The 14,866-nt window shown below is 47.1% G+C and overlaps 1 protein-coding gene across 3 annotated transcripts in view; it reads right to left on the reverse strand.

The window, feature by feature from the left end:
* Positions 1 to 14,177, reverse strand: part of EGLN1 (egl-9 family hypoxia inducible factor 1) — a 38,174-nt gene extending 23,997 nt beyond the window's left edge. For all 3 annotated transcript variants that reach the window (XR_012463655.1, XR_012463654.1, XM_074164109.1), the window contains exon 1: positions 13,233 to 14,177. Coding sequence is in view for 1 of the 3 variants with exons in the window: in XM_074164109.1 (XP_074020210.1) it covers positions 13,233 to 14,177 (945 nt within the window). In the remaining 2 variants the exon portion in view is untranslated. The remainder of the gene's footprint in view (positions 1 to 13,232) is intronic.
* Positions 14,178 to 14,866: the final 689 nt, after the last annotated feature.

Consider the following 14,866-nt stretch of genomic DNA (forward strand, 5'->3'; position numbering starts at 1 on the left):
GGCAGGTGAAATTCTGTAAAGAGTAAGTGCAATGGAATACTCCATTGGGGTGTATTCCCTCCCTCTCCCAGGGTGGGGAGAGGCCTCCTTAGACACAGTGATGTCCTCTAAACTAGACAGCATCACTTTAGAAAAAAACGTAGTAAATAAAGGCAGTTCTCCTAAGAGCATCACCTCAGCACAGCATCAGAGTGTCGTAAAGTGCCATAAATCACTAGACACAGGATACATCACTACACCAGTATACAAATTCATGACGTACTTGTTCATTAATACTGGAATTCTGATTGCCTTATAAAGAGGGATCAACAGAACCAGAAAAGCAAAAGCTGCAGAGAACGGCAGCAGAAATGACCAGAAATGTGGAAAAGTACCGATCTGAAGAAATACTAAAAAGACTACAATTCTTCAGTTTAGGAGGGAAAGAGTGTCAGCTGAAAAATATATGGAAGAAAATGCCTGACCTCTAAACCCATAAAAAGCAAAACTACTGGGAAATGAGTTTTCACAATACAGAATCTAGGAGACATTGAAATCACCAGGCAGTAGGTTTTAAACAAAAGGAAGTTCCTTTTCCATCTAATCAAACTGCGGGACTCGTTGTTACAGGATGTTGCAGAGGCCAAAAGTACAAATGGCTTTTAAAACAAGATTACATAAATTAACGACAAATATGTCTATCCATCTGTGCTTATTAAGAGCAGTGGTCCAGATGCAACCACTGGCTCAGAGTTCCTGAATGCCCAGAAGATGGATGATATACAAGACCATCAGTTTATATACATTTCAAAGCTTCACATACACACCAATTTTTGATTATTTACAACAAACAAATAATAGCGTGAAGATAGATGATAAATACTTGTGTGAAATAGACATTCAGTAAGAAGTTCCACCTAGCAAATACGAGAAGGCAACTTGCTTGAAACTGAAACTAATTAGCCAGAGTGCAAAAATGACGTGTGTTTTGAGCAGAGCAGGTCATCAGCACTTGAACAGTAACAATGGCTGGTTTATCTCTGTTTCACTGACATTTTTGGTTTGGTTTTTTTTTTTTTTTAATTTTTTTTTTCGGTAAGACTGGATATTCTTCAAAAACACATAGCTTTAATCTACAATTCAGGGATGGTCTAGCATCTAGTTCATACAGAAGGTCACTTCAGATGAGCACAACTCCATCTGGCTTCAATTTGCAACTAGATATATGGCACGGATAGTCAAATTGGCATCTCCCAAGAGGCACGTGGCTCTTATCTTTCAAACACAGTCCTTGCAGAGGATAGCCCATCGTGGGGTGCCTGCAACTGCTGAATACCTGGCAGAGAGCGGCAACTGAGGCAAGCCTAGTCCCCTGCACCCCTGCCAGGGCCAGCCCACCTCTCACCTCTCTTGGCACCTGCTCCTTCTCCCTGCGTTCAACTTTGCTGTTGAATTTGCAACAGCTCCTTTGCTGGAGCCCACTGCTGCCAACCAAGGTCTCCAGGGTAGCACAGGCAGGAGCAGCCAAGTACACATGGGGAATACAGATGAAAGAAAAATGGCTAGAAGTTAAACGGGGGCTTAGGATTGTAACTTGAGAGCTGCAGGTTTCTGATTTCTACAGCAGCCCGACAAAATAGATGAGCCTGACTCCTACCTGTTCAAAGGTTCCCTCCTCAGACTTCTCTGAAACTGTTTTTAATGTTAAGTGAATGGCATTTTTCTTAAGTAAAATAAAACTAAAGTGTACCGAAAATAATCTTGTCCAGATGTCTATTACAAATTTGCTACATAAAGTAAATATACAGGAAATATTAAAGTAAAGCATGTTGTGGTAGCCTATGGCTTTGAAATAGCATATTTCACTTCTCTGTCTATCAAAGTAAGGATAGCTATCTCCTGGTGCACTATGCTCTCTCACTATAGAGGAGGTGCCAAAATCATGTAACTTTAAAATAATTTTGGAGAGGAAGTATGAGCCCCCCTATAAATAACTGATTTTAATTTCTTAAACTTTTGCTGAAATCAGTCTTGTAAAGTGAACACATGCTTTAAATCAGCAAGCTATCCTAGGACAGGACTACATTAATGGGCACATGCACATACAGACAGTGAAACATGCAACATGGGAGAAAACAGTGAAGAGGCAGCAGCACAAATTGCAGTACAAGCGACCATCTAGATGACCAACAGGAACCCAAGCCAAGAATATTTCAAACTGTTGCTTACATTACGTACACATCCAACCACAACGTTCCTTTAAGAAGCAAGTGACCACTAGTAGGAAGACAGACTTCCAGTCGCTTCACTCAGAGATGCAATAAGTCCGACTTAGCACACTCAGTAGTTATCTCCAAGGACAGGGACTCCACAACTTCTCTGGCAACCTGCTTTTCCCTTTGATCACAGTCACAGTGGAAAAAGCATTTATTACACCTGAATGGAATTTCTTGCATTTCAGTGTGCCCACTGCCTCATCACTGGGCACTGCTGGCTCCTTCTTCTTCACTCCCCCCATCAGGTATCTATACACACTGGTACGGTCCCCCCCCACTTTCTCCTCTCCAGCGTAAGCAGCCCCAGCTCTCTCAGACTCTCCCCGTAAGACCTGAAAAAGCAAATCCACTCTTATGAAGAGTGCTACTGTCTACCTGATGCTCTGTCATATAAGGGCTAAAGGAGACACAACGCAGGTTAAGCCAAACAGAGCTATGATTAGTCAACATCTATTTCACCGGGCATCGTGTAATATGCCAGCTGAAACTGAGTCAGTTCAAGATGCCCTTATCAACTGGCCACAGTTTCCTTTCTCACAGCAGCAAGGCGGCGTGCCAGCTGCCTGAACAACAATGCTGCAACCGCTGGAACTGGAAGGGCCCGATGCCTTCAGCCGAGCACAGACCACACGCCGTTCAAACACAGCAGAAGCTGTGGAGGGAGCTTGGTGTCCACAGCAAGGGTTAGCTGCTTGAACAGGACGGACAGCAGCAACAAGAAAGGTATGTTATTAACCAACTATAAATAAAACCTTTCACATGCCGCATCCCTGGTCTTTTTCCACAGTGCAGAGAACTTCAACATACAAGGATTTCTGCCTCAAAATTAGTATTTTGATCTCTAGCAATTTAAATTCCACATTATCACAACAGTCAGGTTAGTCTATTATTGTAACGTTTTGGCTTAATTTGCCTAGTAACTTCAGGACTATTCTAGCTATGTAGCTGCAGCCTTCTGAACTATGCAAGCAGGAAGATAACAGACCCCGGCACACCAGAAGGTCAGCAAGCCACAGCAAGAGTATGCCCAGCAGAGAAACCTACAGCCTCTGCCGCTTCACCAAGAATTTCGAGCTATCAACAGAACAGTGTGATGTGAATTGACAATACAAGCTCCTCCTGTAAATAGATTTAAAATATCTTTATATATAAAAAAAAAAACACAAAAAAACCCCACAAAACAAAACAAGCAAATACACATAAACCCCTCAAGTCTTCAGCCAGTTTATTGCATTTAGAAACTTCTTACAGTCACCTGACGACGAACACAACAATTCCTCCACCCTGTTAAGTGCAAAAGGGATAACAGCTTCCTGAACTTCCTCACTGTGTTCACCTTTGTATCATTTTCACCATAATGCTTGTTTTTGCCGGAACAAGGCAAGGCAGTCTCAGGCTCTGGGCTCACTGGGGCAGCATCTCCTCAGAGCTGTACGTCATTTGTACAGTCCAGAATGCCCTCATGGTCAAACTGTCCTCTGAGCTGGTCTGACTCTAAATGAATTAATCCTCGGGTATAAAAATAGTCTTTTTTGTTAGGCCCCATTAACTACCCTACAGGTATGGCCTTTATCTCTGCATTAGAGCACAATACACACAAAATATACGTAACCGCCCTACCCTCACACGCAACATCCATATAGATGTGCACGGACACACGTTGCTACCAGATTCCTATTTAAAACATTATATGCTAACAAAAATACTCTCGAGTAGTTTTAAGTTAAATACCAAAGAACAAGAAAGTCTTCAAGTGTAAGCAGCTGTTACGTGCATAAAAGCATTGCTCTATTTTTGACACACACTGCCCTGGAACAGCCAGTGAATTCGCTTTCGGCCTGAGGCTTACAACTGCCACTTACCAACTAATTCTGGCACAAGCCTGCACTGAAAATACGCTTGATCAGCTATCGTTAACCAACAGTCTTCAGAAATTGGAAGGAGTTTACAAGGACTTAAGGAGCAGCAAATGACTTTTTCAAAAGGCCACGAAGACCAGTGTTAGCCCTCCTTTTGAAGGGTCTAAGTCACAAATACAGAACACAAAAACTGTATCAGTAGCAGCTGCACAGATTGTTCTGTTCACTGAAAATACTGCTTTCAAAATATTATTTCCTTAGTATAGTGTAAACAACATGTCAATGATCAACGCTCTTGTATTGATACATTCCGAGTAGATTTATTTCCAAAAACCACTTGCACTGTCCTTGGATTGGCGAGTCACTCCCTTACTGTAAAGTAACAAAATATAGCAGCACAGGAGACATGGAGCCCCACAGGCATCCCACTGAAGCATCAACTAACCAACTCACTCACAACAGTCTAAACCGAATTTTGAACTGAAAAATTGTTGTCTTTGTACAAGAGCTCTCCAAGCAGCCTGAAGAAAACTGATTTAGTTTCTGGAGGGCCAAGAAGAAACTTTTGTTCTATACGGACTATCCATTTCCCCTTCTATAAAACAAGTTTCATGTTTGCTGCAGCAGAAAGCCTTTATTTAAGCTACAAGTATACTATGTACTTACATACACACTAGCACTCAGTACAGGACAACATAGTAGCAATTTGAAAGACAGCATTTCGCAAAATTCCAATTAGCGACCTATGCTGTCAGATATTAAGCAGGATGGTCTCAACACCACAACTGAGTTACAAATATTATGAATGCAGGTAAATATCACAAAAGAGAATAATATGCTGCCTATTTATTTGCAGGAAATAGCTGGCAACCCACTCAGAAATTAAACATCATTTAGAAAAAGGGAAAACATCTCTCAAATGCTCAGTCAAGGTTACTGATACAACTAACCCAGAGATTTGAGGAGGCTGCTGTTCAGACAGTCCTATGACTTGGCAGGACATCACTTCCAAGGAATTTCAGACCAAGAGGCCACCAGCAAGGGAAGACAGCTCTTCCTCTCGAGCTGTACAGCTATGAAGAGAAGCATCCCGCTTGATTTTTGTGCGGTATTGAATCAAGCACATTCTGTGCAGGAGATACAGCATAGCACATTAAAACAGCAACATGGTCAGAAAATCATTGATACCACTGGCAGGAAAAAATAAAATTAATTGCCCGTAGTGTACTGAAATTACTGATGTGCACAAACCACAAAGCTACAGGTTCCTAATCTCCAGAACAGCAATAACTCAAAAACTAACCGCAGCTGCACAGTCAAAAATGATTGGGAAAAACCATGCAACAAATCAATCCAGACTTTTGTAGAGCTAGCTACCCTAACGCACCAGGAAACAGAGAGAAAACTGGACAAGAAAAGTGAAATAGTACTGAAATTGCCTGTTTCAGACAGAGCCCCTGAAGCAGAACAAGCGCTGGACCTGACACAAGGGGATGTGGCTGAGCAGGGACTTTCCACACCAGCAGCAGCCAGATGTAGCACAGCGTTCACTGCAGAGGATGCCAGTCCAGCTCTGTCTTGAAACAGAGAAACCACAAAATGTCTTTGATGTTAACAAAGCCCTAGAATAATGGATAGGCACAGCCAACAAGCATACAAAATCTAGCTAGTAGGTTGGTATTGAAGTTGGAGGTAGAAATGAGGGGAAAAAAATTAGTTTTCATTCGGAGAAAATACTTTTTTCCCTGTGCACGTTACACAGGATCACATGGTAGGTAGACCAGCGAAGCTTCTGTATATAACTGTCACAAGGAAGATCCTTGAAGGACAGAAGAATACATTTCTGATGGCAAGAATGGAGTCTCACACTGTACATGGAAGAAAAAAGAAAAGAAAGGTTAAGAAAGAAAAAAAAATACATAGCTAGCAAAGATTTCCTAACCTGTGTTTGAATTTTCACAGGCAAATTTTGGAATAATCAGTCCTTAAGTGTTAAACTAGGGCTGTAGTTTGGCAAACACTTTAAGCTGGCATAAATTTGCATTGCTGCTGAAAGAAAGTCTCACCATCTGCCAGTCCCCTGTGCCAGCACAAACATCTGAACACTGAACCAGGAGCACTTCTTTTGCCAGTTTATTTTTCAGATGGATCAGTTCCCCAAACCAGTTCACAGGATGGCCATGTAAATACTTGTGCTGGCAAAGAGAGTGACTACTTCTCTGACAGCGCCAGCCCTAAGTGTTCATTGAACTACAGCCTAAGACACAGGGGCACGGAGAAGTTCCTTGCAGTCACAGTTGGTGCTCCCCACCTTCAGACACACTATATTCATATCACACTTCAAAGTTACAATCACCACACAGTCACCCCTCAGAAACTAGTGTATCTTTGTAATTTTCTCTAGTAGAAGAACCTGCCAGAATCTCAGCAACGTTCACATTTTCATTTTCACTGGCCATAAACAAGCGTCTTTCCTTGATGCTGTGCTTCTCAATCAAAAGGTAATTTGCATTTTGTGGGCAGAATTGTGGGCTGCTGGGTATCCATGAATCACCACACAATCCTCCACTGACCAGCACACTCTGCTAGCAGAAAACACCATTGCCAATAGAAAGATCACTGTCAGGAAAAAAATCAATAAGGGTAAGTATCGGTCATATTCTATATCAAGGTCAAGCAACTCAAGTGAGTATTGGGAGACTGAGAGAGATCTAGACACACTTTCCCACAAAGCAGCTACAAATTCAAATCCATAGGGTCATCCACTAGGAACCAATTAGATCATTAAGTTTCCTACCAAGAAATAAATTCAAGGCGTGATAGTGAAATAAATCCCCACAATGATACAGAAGGACCTCTGTAACCAGGCATGCCACAAGAAAATAGAGGGGAAGCTTCCCACTTCACAAACGTTCCTCAGCCTGGATCCCCAGCTGCAGCTCTTAGGTCCTCTGATCAGAGCGGGACTCACCCGAGCTGCAGCAGAGCACTGCACCCACCTCCGTGCTCGCTTTCCTTCTACTGGCATTTTGCCACCATCATCACTTTCCAGTACCTGCTTAGTTGCCGAGTCCTTATTCCCTACCTCTTATTTTCATCTGTCTTCTTATTGCCCAACACACGCACAGTTATATTTTGCAGAACAAGATACAGTGGGGAAAAACATCCAGAAATCTTGCTCACGTCTCCTGTATGCTATTTTAAACAGCACCTTCAAAAGTCAGACTTAACCCATCCTCCCTCCCATGTTCCCTCTGCCCAACTCTCAGCACTACACAGCTGCTGCCGGCTTCAGCTCTATCAGCTGATTGCTGCTCCTCAGTCATATTTCTCTTTCCTTGGTAACATTAATCCAACATGTTTGCAGGAAAGCTGTAACAGAAATAAATGGCCAGAGCAGAGAGCCTCTTCTTCCCAGTTTATAGAAAAGCTAACAGCAGGGTATGAGAAATGCACTCGCTCTCAGAGGATTATTTTCTAGAGGAGCACTACTAACTCCGAAAGAAGCTAATTTAATAGGGCACAGTTGGACTAGTCCAAATCCAGAGCCCTCTAGGTCTTCAGAAAACTCCAGGATGCTCTAGTGTGCAACATCATATTGAAAACTGATGAGCATCCAGGGAATTATAAGCAGCGGGTAAAGTACTTGCAATCAGGTCAGTTTACTTTGAGATTGATGGTGAGGAGAAAGTAAGAGATAACCAATTATGTAATTCAACAATTTCAAGAAAAAGCAGAAAAGCAGTCTCGCACAATGTGTAGCTAATCAAGTTTTTAAACCACTGTTGGCTGAGAAGCAGCAGGTGCCACTGGCCTTACTGGTAGAGAGACAAGAGTGCATTAAAATGCAGCAATTTGAACTGTAGATCTGACAGGTTACAAGGAGTGGGAATGAAGCAAAGACTAAAGGGATGTAACAGGGACTGTAAAACTGTCTATTCAATCTCCTACCAATAAAAGGCATGAGGTAGGGTTAGGAGACAGGTGGTGCTGGGTGTGATGGGAGCAGAAGCAGGAACAGCTGATAGATGAGACGTCCATTTATATGGTGATTATCAGGAACTCAGTCCATGACTGGGATGCCCCAATATTATTGCAATACCAGGAAAGGATGCAAACTTCAGATTTATATAAAGTTTTAGATCATGAGCAGAGTCCAGAATAGGGGAAAGAGAAATATAGAAAAAAAAAAAAAAGAAAAATCACAAAGCCGCCCCCTCCTTTAACACCTTGCCAGCCTCTGTGTGGGTAAGAAGGAAAAACCTTCTCACCTTGGTGAGATTCAAGAGGATTTCATTCCCTGATGATGAGCAGGTTTATAACTCCACTGGCTATCTGAGATAGGACAGGCAGGAAACAGAAATATGTGCACATATAAGTGTGATAACTGTTAAGATAAAAAAATAAAAAGAGAACTAATATTTTGGGAAGAGATTATTTCTTCTTCTTTGGAAGAAGAAAAACCTAGAAAATAACAGCAAGTAGGAGAAAGACACTACAGCTCATGTATGCAAGTATGTGCCACCATCTGCTAACAGAAAAGAAGGAAACAGAGCCTGGAAAGAAAGAGACTAAGAGAACAAAAGCAAAGAATGCAGTAAGTCAGGACTTCTGACAGGAGTGAATAGTTAGCCATTCCTTTATACCTGCTGCAGTACTGTCCACACACCTCAAAGGTAGTTGGCTAGTTTATACCTTCTGCTATATAGATACCTTTCAGGAGAGTAATCTACTGATGGTCGGGTCTAACGAGAACCACATCGATTCTAGGCAGCTCAGTTAGTCTACAGAAATCCCCTAACAGATTTTCAAATCTCAAGTTTGTCACACATTTAACATTTTACCTTATTTCATGTCCTTTACCTTAAGAGACTGGCCCTGGTGAATGTGAATTAGTTTAAAATAGATTCCATTAAAACAATGTAGCTTTTTCCCTGATAGTTTCACAGGCTAAGGTTGCAAGGTATGTATCTCAAGACCCATTTCTTTTCCCCTTTTCACCTACTGCTTCTGGACACTTTGTAGAAGCGATGGCAAGTTCAACAGCATCAACAGCAACAGGTATGCAAGTTAAGCCTTAACCAAACTTCAAATGATAATCTACGTATCATCTCTTCTATTTTATCTACAGCTATTTTTCCCCAACACTGAAAACAATTACCCTTGATCAACATCATCATTAAAACCTTTGACCAATAATCCATTCATTTCTGTAAAAGTACCCATCTGCTAGATAAAGTACAGAGAATGAAACTTAAGATTTTATAGGTATATTTAGTTAACAAGACATTTTTGAAGACTCAGTAATAGAAAGAGGATAGGAATTTCAGCACACTGTGGAGCGGATTTATTTATGATTCATTCCCTCTAATAGGATATGCTTGTTTACAGAGCTTGAACTAGATCTGGTAAAGGTTAAACATTCAATAAAAGCTCCTGTGACATAATGCCAACCCTTGCACAATATTCAAAAACAAAGCCCGTTTTCTAAGAAGACACTGCAGTGAACCCAACAACAATATTTTAAATAACTGGCTGCAAGTGGTTTGGGATTTTTGCTTGTTTTTCATTTAATGGTCTAACAAAAAAAAATAGACTTAAAAAAACAAAACAAAAAACCCAACAAAACAACACAACATACCTTTAGAACTGTTAGTACAAAATCACCTTCTCTTCAAAGCTACAACACTGCACATCTGATTTCTCAATAAACTACTTTTTGAGGAAACACAAGCTCCTAGACCTCACCCCCCCAGATCTCCTCAGCACAGCTACATCCCTGATGTTTATGAGCACAGCCTAATCAATTCTAGCAGGTCCCTGTTGTATGAGGTGCCATACCAAATTGCAATCATTTAATGCCATGCTAACCCATCGCCTTATGCAGCTAGCATTGGTAGTGTTTTAGAGAGGGTAGGAGGGTGCCCAGGGGCTGGAATTCTTTTTGTTGGTTCAGATGTTGAGGAATCACGAATCTCACCAGTGACGCTGCAAATTGGTTTATTTAGCACCTTCAGTAAAATGGTACACTAAGTTCTCCACATACCAACTAAGCAAACCACAGTATTGCAACATATGCACACAGGAATAGTAAAATTATTCTGTAAGAGCTCAGTGGGTCAACGTGTGCTACACTTCCATGCATTTTGGTCCCGTAACTTGAAGTGAAGCCAGTGAGAATAAATATTGAACATGGATCGTTCCTTTTAAAAAGTCTTTGCTGTGAATGCAAATCCAATATACCCATCAAGATTCAAAATCAGACTGTATTTGACTAAATGAACTAAGCAGCAGTGCACCATGCAAAGTGCACTAACAGAAAAGCTCCAGAGTAACTCGTTGCAGCTATTACAGTATCCCCACTGCACACCCATCTATACTGCCAAAAATAAAAAGTATACCAGGACTCCGGCAGCAACGCAATCAAACATTGATTCAGAAAAAGCAGAGGCAAGAAGTGAAGAAAAAAATTACTTCAGATAACCAAGCGGTGTCTCTGTGATTATTTTACACTCTTCTTTCCCCCCACCCCCAAACAGCGGGGATGTACAGAAGTTTCCACTGCTGGACTGCCTCCCACCCCCCCCAAGCCCTTCAGCTCAACTTACTGTGGCATTAATGGCAGAGGAAAGGTGCAGTTCTCCATGGATGCAAAAGAGAGAAGGTGAAAGTCACACTGCTCCTATCCCCGCTGACTTTATGAATAAGCATTCCCAAACACTGACAAACCTCACGTTTCAACAGACCAAACTCTCCCAGAGACTTGTCCATCTCTCCTCACAAACTGCTTCTGCTTATTCAACTCAGAGGTTCAACTACAAGCACCAACTTTTGTGGGGAGATAAGCAAAGGAATGAGAGAAGACAGAAAGTAATGCATTTCCGTACCACCAAGGAGTAAAAAGCACTGCACCTTTACTGATGTGATCCCTGCACCTGTTCTAATCCCCCAAACACAAGAGGAATTTCAGCAGTGACTGCAAACTGAACAATCTTTATCACTTTGCTGTTGCTCCAATAAAGAGTGAAACACGAAGAGATTTTTCTCTATCTTTCACTATTGGCAAAAGGCACAGTAGCCCAGGAATTACTGGTGTGATGCAGGACTGCAATTCCAAAAGTCCTTTTCTAAAGCTCTGGCACGTATTATTTACAGAAGCATACCACTGCACATAGAAACAGAAGCGGTATTCCTCTTTGCCGCATAAAATTGAAACCCAGCAAAGCCACTGATACTTTTAAGAGTGCGAGTTTGAAGCACTGAGGCCTTGAAGAGATTTAGGACCGCCTGAAAGATAAATTGGCTTAGAAAAGTCCAAGCTAACAGGGATCTAGAAGGAATCTAGACCATGTTCCTGTTAAAAAGTTTTAGCACTGTGCTGGTTCAACTAAAGCTACACAAAGATCACATTTCAAAAAAATGAAAAATTCCCACCCACTTTTCTTTATCACAGGAGTTTCCCGTGCCCCAAACAAATCCAGGGCTGTTTTTTGCCTTCCAGTTTCTCCCCTCCTCCCACCCGCAGCTTCCTACCAGCTGAGATTCTGCAGCTGCAGCAACAACAGTCTGTCTGTGACACTGCAACCACCATGGCGGGATGGTTCCTACCAATTCACTAGCTTCCTTATGTTTTAATAGAGGTAGCAAATTGTCAAGGGGGTGCCTCCCCCCCTTTTTTTTTTTTAACTGAAAAGATACTGATGAATATTCATTACTAGTCCTTCACCAATGGATGAATTTTACTTAAAGGACTGAAAGAGAATTGCAAATTAGGCTAGTACAATGGGAGAATTTTGATGCAGTTCTCTGGTCTCTAAATACAGCTGAAGAGTAAGATTTTTGCAGAACAGAGACTTGATGACCGTAAAAAAAAAAAATCTCTCCCAAAGCCAGCCCGCTCCTCACGGCTGTGCCTCTGCTGCCCGCTGCAGCACCAGCTGTCAGAGGGTCACACTGTAACTCACCGCTCCGCAGTGCCACCGGGGCACCGGCCCACCTCTGTGGCTCTCCTAGCTGCATTTTTAAGCCCAGCACTCGGCAGGCCGCATTCTGAGCCAGGACTTACCAAAACCCGACCCGTTCATGCCAGCCACAAACATCAGCAAGCGCCGCTCCGGCCAAGGTGCGGGCTGCTGCTCCTCCCGAGAAGGCACTGCAGCCGGTGCCGGGCACACACTGCCCCCCGTTTTCAGGAGGCAATGAGTATACCGCTTTCAGTTTCTTCGGGAGACCACGGAAGAACTTGCATTTCAATACTCATCACCTGGCAGATAAGCTTCGAGGTCAAATTTTTAACAAAACACAAGTCAAGTTTTTAACAAAAGGCAGCAGAGTTGGGGTTGTTCAGCGTGGAGAAGAGAAGGCTCTGGGGAGACCTTACAGCAGCTTTCCACTATCTGAAAGGGGCTTACAGGAAAGCTGGAGATAGACTTTTTACAAGGACATATAGTGGTAGGACGAGGGGTAATATCCTCAAACTGGAAGAGGGCAGATTTAGATTGGGTATCAAGAAGAAATCTTTCACTATGAGGGTGGCGAGACACTGGAAGAGGTTGCCCAGGGACACTGTGGAAGCCCCATCCCTGGAAGAATGGATGGGGCTTTGAGCAACCTGGTCCAGTGGGAGGTGCCCCTGCCCACGGCAGGGGCGTTGGAACTAGATGATCTTTAAGGTCCCTTCCAACCCAAACCGTTCTATCATTCTATGTATTTGAGATCGCTTTTTTTGGTTTTGTTTTTTTTTTTTTTTTCCCCCCTGCTCTGGAAAAGCGAAGAGACAAACCAACCCTTCCGCAGCTTCTGGGTGGAGAGCAGCCCGCGGGGCGCTGACCGCAGACAACACCCGGTCGCCGAGGCCGCCGTCAAGCCGGCCCGGGACCCGCGGCTGGGAGGCGGCTGCGGGGCGGCGGCGGGGACACGCAGGCGGACACACGCACGTGCGCACACGCACGCACACCCGCGGGCAGCCGCACACGTGCGCGCACACACGCCCCTGCCCGGGGAAGCGCCGGCTCCGCCGCCCCGGCAAAGCGCCCCCCCCGCTCCCCCCTCATTCCCCCTCCCCCGGCTGCGGATGGTGGTGCTGCACCGGGGGGGGGTCCCGGCTCCCCGCACTCACTTTCGTCCTGCCGTTGATTTTGTAGTTGCCCAGCTTGCCGTTGCAGTGTCGGATGAGATCGTCCATGCTGTTCATGAGGAGCCGGATGGTCTGGCAGCCCGGCTCCTTGCCCTCCACCCAGGTGATCTTGTCGCCGCGGATGTCCTTGGAGGAGTCGCTCTTCTGGCTGACGAGCTGCCCGTCGGTGAAGCGGCCGGTGTGGTGGAGGGCCCGCACCTCCTGGGCCACCAGCCCGCCCAGCTCCTTGCCGAGGAAGTCGTCCACCACGCAGATGCCGTGCTTGTTCATGCAGGGCACGATGTACTCCAGCGCCAGCCGCTGCGGCACCAGCCACTTCGTCTGCCCGTTGGGGCGCAGGGCGGCCCCGCCGGGTCCTGCCTGCACGCCGCCCGGGTACAGGTTCGACTTGTCCCGGTACAGCAGCACCGCCTCCCCGGAGGGCGAGGGGGACTGGGCCGCGGCCGGGGCCTCTGCCTCACCACCGGCGGCTGCGGCGGCGGCGGCGACGTGGTTGTCGGTCAGCGGGGCGGCCTCGGCGGGGGGCTCCGGGGGCGGCGACGCTGCGCCCTTCCCCGCCGCGGCCCCGGCTCCCCCCCCTGCCGCCGCCCGGCTGCCGCCTCCCGCCGCGGCCCCGGCGCTGTGGGCGCGGGTCGGCGGGGGTTGCCCGCCGCGGGGCTCGGCAGCGCCCCCTGCTGCGGCCGCCGCCGCCGTGCCTCCGCCGCGGCAGATGAGCTTGTGCTTCTTCCAGTCCTGGCGCTGGTGCTCCTTGCTGCAGTAGAAGGAGCTGCGGCAGCGCCCGCACCGCAGCAGGTTCTCCATCTTCCCGCACAGCTCGCAGTACTGCCGGTCCCGCTCGCTGCTGCTGCTGCTGTTGTTGCCGCTGCCGCCGCCGCTGCTCTCGCCGCCGCCCTGGCCGGCCCCGCCGCCGCCGCTGTCATTCGCCATGGCGCTGGTGGTGCCGCCGCAGCCCCGCTCCGCCGCCGAGGGGTTATGTAAGGAGGCGGGCGGGAGCGGCGCTAACGCGGGCCCCCGCCCGGCCGCGCGGGGAGGGAGCGCTCACTGCATCATGGCCGCCCGGCTCCGCCGCGGCCCCCGCCGCCCTCCGCCGGCCCGCGGCCTCCTTAGGGGCGGCCGGGCGCGGGGCTGCCGCGGGGGCCCGCGCCGCCCTCCCTTGCGCCGCTAACGCCGCTTAGCGCCGCCTCATCGCCGCCCCGCCGGCGGCGTGCGTGGCCGAGGGGGGGAGAGCGGCGGCGGCGGGGGGCAGCCAGCAGGCGCGGTGCGGTGGGGCTGCCTTCCGCTCCCCGCCGGCCTCTCTGCCCAGTCCGCGGGCCGGCGCGGCCGCCGCCTCTCCCCGCCGCGCCTCCGCCGCTGTGTTGGGGTGAGGAGGAGGCGCCACCCTCGCGGCCCGCTTTGCACGTACGCCACTTCCAGCCCGCCAGCGCCGCCGGCGCGTCAGGCGGGCGGGGCCGCGCCGCCAGGCGGGCGGGGCCGGGCCGGGGCAGACCGCCCCGAGCCGAGCCGAGCCGCGACGCGCCGCTCCGTGCGGAGGGGCCGATGGGCACAGCCGCAGGGCCCGGCTTCGGCAGCGAGCGCACGGCCAGGCCTCGGGCCAGGGCCGGGCAGCGGGAGGGCGG

Source organism: Numenius arquata, chromosome 2, assembly GCF_964106895.1.
Source record: "Numenius arquata chromosome 2, bNumArq3.hap1.1, whole genome shotgun sequence".
In the NCBI taxonomy this organism is placed as follows: domain Eukaryota; kingdom Metazoa; phylum Chordata; class Aves; order Charadriiformes; family Scolopacidae; genus Numenius; species Numenius arquata.